This window comes from Belonocnema kinseyi, chromosome 2 (genome assembly GCF_010883055.1).
Source record: "Belonocnema kinseyi isolate 2016_QV_RU_SX_M_011 chromosome 2, B_treatae_v1, whole genome shotgun sequence".
NCBI lineage: Eukaryota > Metazoa > Arthropoda > Insecta > Hymenoptera > Cynipidae > Belonocnema > Belonocnema kinseyi.
The window spans coordinates 118,889,378-118,891,873 of record NC_046658.1 but is presented as its reverse complement, the minus strand read 5'-3'; the positions used below and the strand labels follow the sequence as shown (position 1 = coordinate 118,891,873).

General features: G+C 29.6%; 1 protein-coding gene across 1 annotated transcript in view; it reads right to left on the bottom strand.

Moving 5' to 3' along the window:
• The window catches only part of LOC117167807 (facilitated trehalose transporter Tret1-like), an 18,722-nt gene that overhangs the window by 2,161 nt on the left and 14,065 nt on the right, over positions 1-2,496 (bottom strand). Inside the window, exon 2 of the mRNA XM_033353002.1 lies at positions 889-1,051. Coding sequence (XP_033208893.1) covers positions 889-1,027 — 139 coding nt within the window. The 5' untranslated portion in view covers positions 1,028-1,051. The remainder of the gene's footprint in view (positions 1-888; positions 1,052-2,496) is intronic.

Sequence of the window (2,496 nt, the reverse complement as noted above, 5' to 3'; positions counted from 1 at the left end):
GCTCTCGCCCTGTTCCCCTGAGAAACCGCGTGAACCAGCAATTTTTAGGAAGGCTGAGAACGGGGGGGCTGAAAGCGAGAGTTTGGTGGATTTCTATTTTCATTTTTACAGTTACTTTCCTCTGATGGATTATACTTTTCGTTAGACATTTTAACATTTTCTTTATAATTCAACAATTTGGATAAAAAGTCCTTCTTTTTTTTTAAGGTTCGTCATTTTGGTTTGAAAAATCAACTATTTTGGAAGAAAATGAACGTTTGGTTGAAAATTTATATTTTTTGGTATTGAAAATTCAATTTAATTTTTCTGGACTTTAAATTCAACTATTTTTTCAAAACTTCTATTTTTTAGTTCAAAAATTTATTTGCTTTAGCAAAAATGTTCTTTTTTTTTGTTTATTCGCTTGAAAGTTCAAAACAATTTGCAAAAATTTTCTTTTTCTTTCTTGACTGAAAAATCTTTGATGGTTGAAATTTGGTCTCCTTGATTAAAAATTCAATTATCTTATTGACAATTCGACTCTGGATAAAAATTGAACTATTTTATTGGAATTTCTTCTTCAACTGTTTTCTAATACATTTTAAATTTTAGAGTGAAAATTCAACTATTTGGTTGAATATTCATCTTTGTCGTTAGAAGTATCAAGTATTTGGTTAAAAATTCATATGTTTGGTAAGTATTAAATAATTTTGTTAAAAATTCAAGTATTTTATTAAACAGTCATCTTTTTGTATCGTAAATTCCACTGTTTCTTGAACATTCCTCTAGTTCCAAAGAATATTCGCCTTTTTTAACTGAAAATTAATATGTAGTTCTTAAAAATTTATTTTTCTAATAAAAAATTCAAATATTTGATTAACAGTACAAAAAATTAATTTTTCATATTACCACTAATGACTGCTGCAATTTGTAACCAGTAGTTTCCAACTGCGAAAGAAACAACACTTTCCTTCTCTTGTTTATCTTTTTTTGGAACCTCCTCGTAATTATACTGTACTGAATATACCTCATTTTTTTCATACACCATATCCTCCACAAAATGTTGCCTTCTCTGCAAAAAATCCCCAATTGTAATAAATTGGTGAAGTTAAATTGAAGATTTGGGCTTGAAACTATTTGGTGATGTTTCGTGGTGAATTGAGCACTTTGTTGTTATTGAAACAAAATACTGAATTAAAAATGTGATTACGAGGTTTAAAATTTGTATTCAACAAATTTCACGAGGATTATTCTAACTTATATTATAACACTTTTAATATAAAATTTATAATATAAAATACGATAAATAAGACAGAGGTACCAAATATTGATCGGGGTTCCAATTGTGTATTAGTTTTTCTCTGCGTTAAGAATTGACACACACACACACACACACACACTTATTTATTTATTTTTAAATGGCAAAAGTGTAAAATTTGATGAACGATTTACATGAACTATATAACAAATATTTTCCATATTGATAAACTAAAAAACCACTGACCCACATTTGGAACCCCGATCCACATTCGGTACCTTTGCCTATTCCATCAGCCCGCTCACCCCTGCACTGCATTTTGACACCAAAATTTATGGATTCAAATGTACTCAAAATTCACCCTGTTGCCACCAAAGGCACCTAAATGGGCTAGCTGCGGTATTAAATATTTCCTAATGAGGTTAGAATTGATTTTACGGTCAGTATCATATTCTACATTAAATGCGCTCTAATCTTAACACAATGGTCCTGCCATTCAACAACATAATTATCATTGTTTTAAAAAATTTTCATAAACAAATTCACCAGTTAAACTTCTTTGGTTTTAAGCTTCTTCATCTAGGCCGCCACTTATTCCTATCGTAAGGGGTAACGCTGCTCTAGGATTTTGGACAAATTGACATTTTTGTTGGCCTAAATAATACTTTGGGATCATGAAAACAATATGCAAGACAATATACAAACCAATTTTTTCAAACTGGGAGGATACCTTACTTGAACACCGTTGCATTGATCGATTTTAAATTTTGACAGTAGCTTCACAATTATATTCTCTATGGAAGTACGTAGCCGTTTTTTGATTTATTGTATAATTTTCAAGTCGGTAATGTTCATATGGAAACCATTTCCAATTTGGTGTATAAATCTTATGACTCGCAGGACATTTTTGTTGCTGACAAAGATTACGCTGAAATCGCGGTAAAGATTACATTTTGGTTTTTCGGTGATTATTCTTGAGATGAAGGGACTGAGTGTGCAGAAAAGGTAAACGTTTTATGTTCCAACTTGATTTTATTATCTATTATCAAAATTTATTTTCCAAATTGTTAGTATTCTAAAAAATTTGATGTTTAAAGATAAAATAATTTTTTATTAATTCTATTTTTTTTGAGGAAATGTCAAAAAATAGAACAAAGTAGCATACCAGGTGTATACATATGAAACCGGTATTTTTTCAAGAAAAAAACACATTTATTTCAAGAGAATGATAACAAATATTTTATTCAAAGTATGCGCCC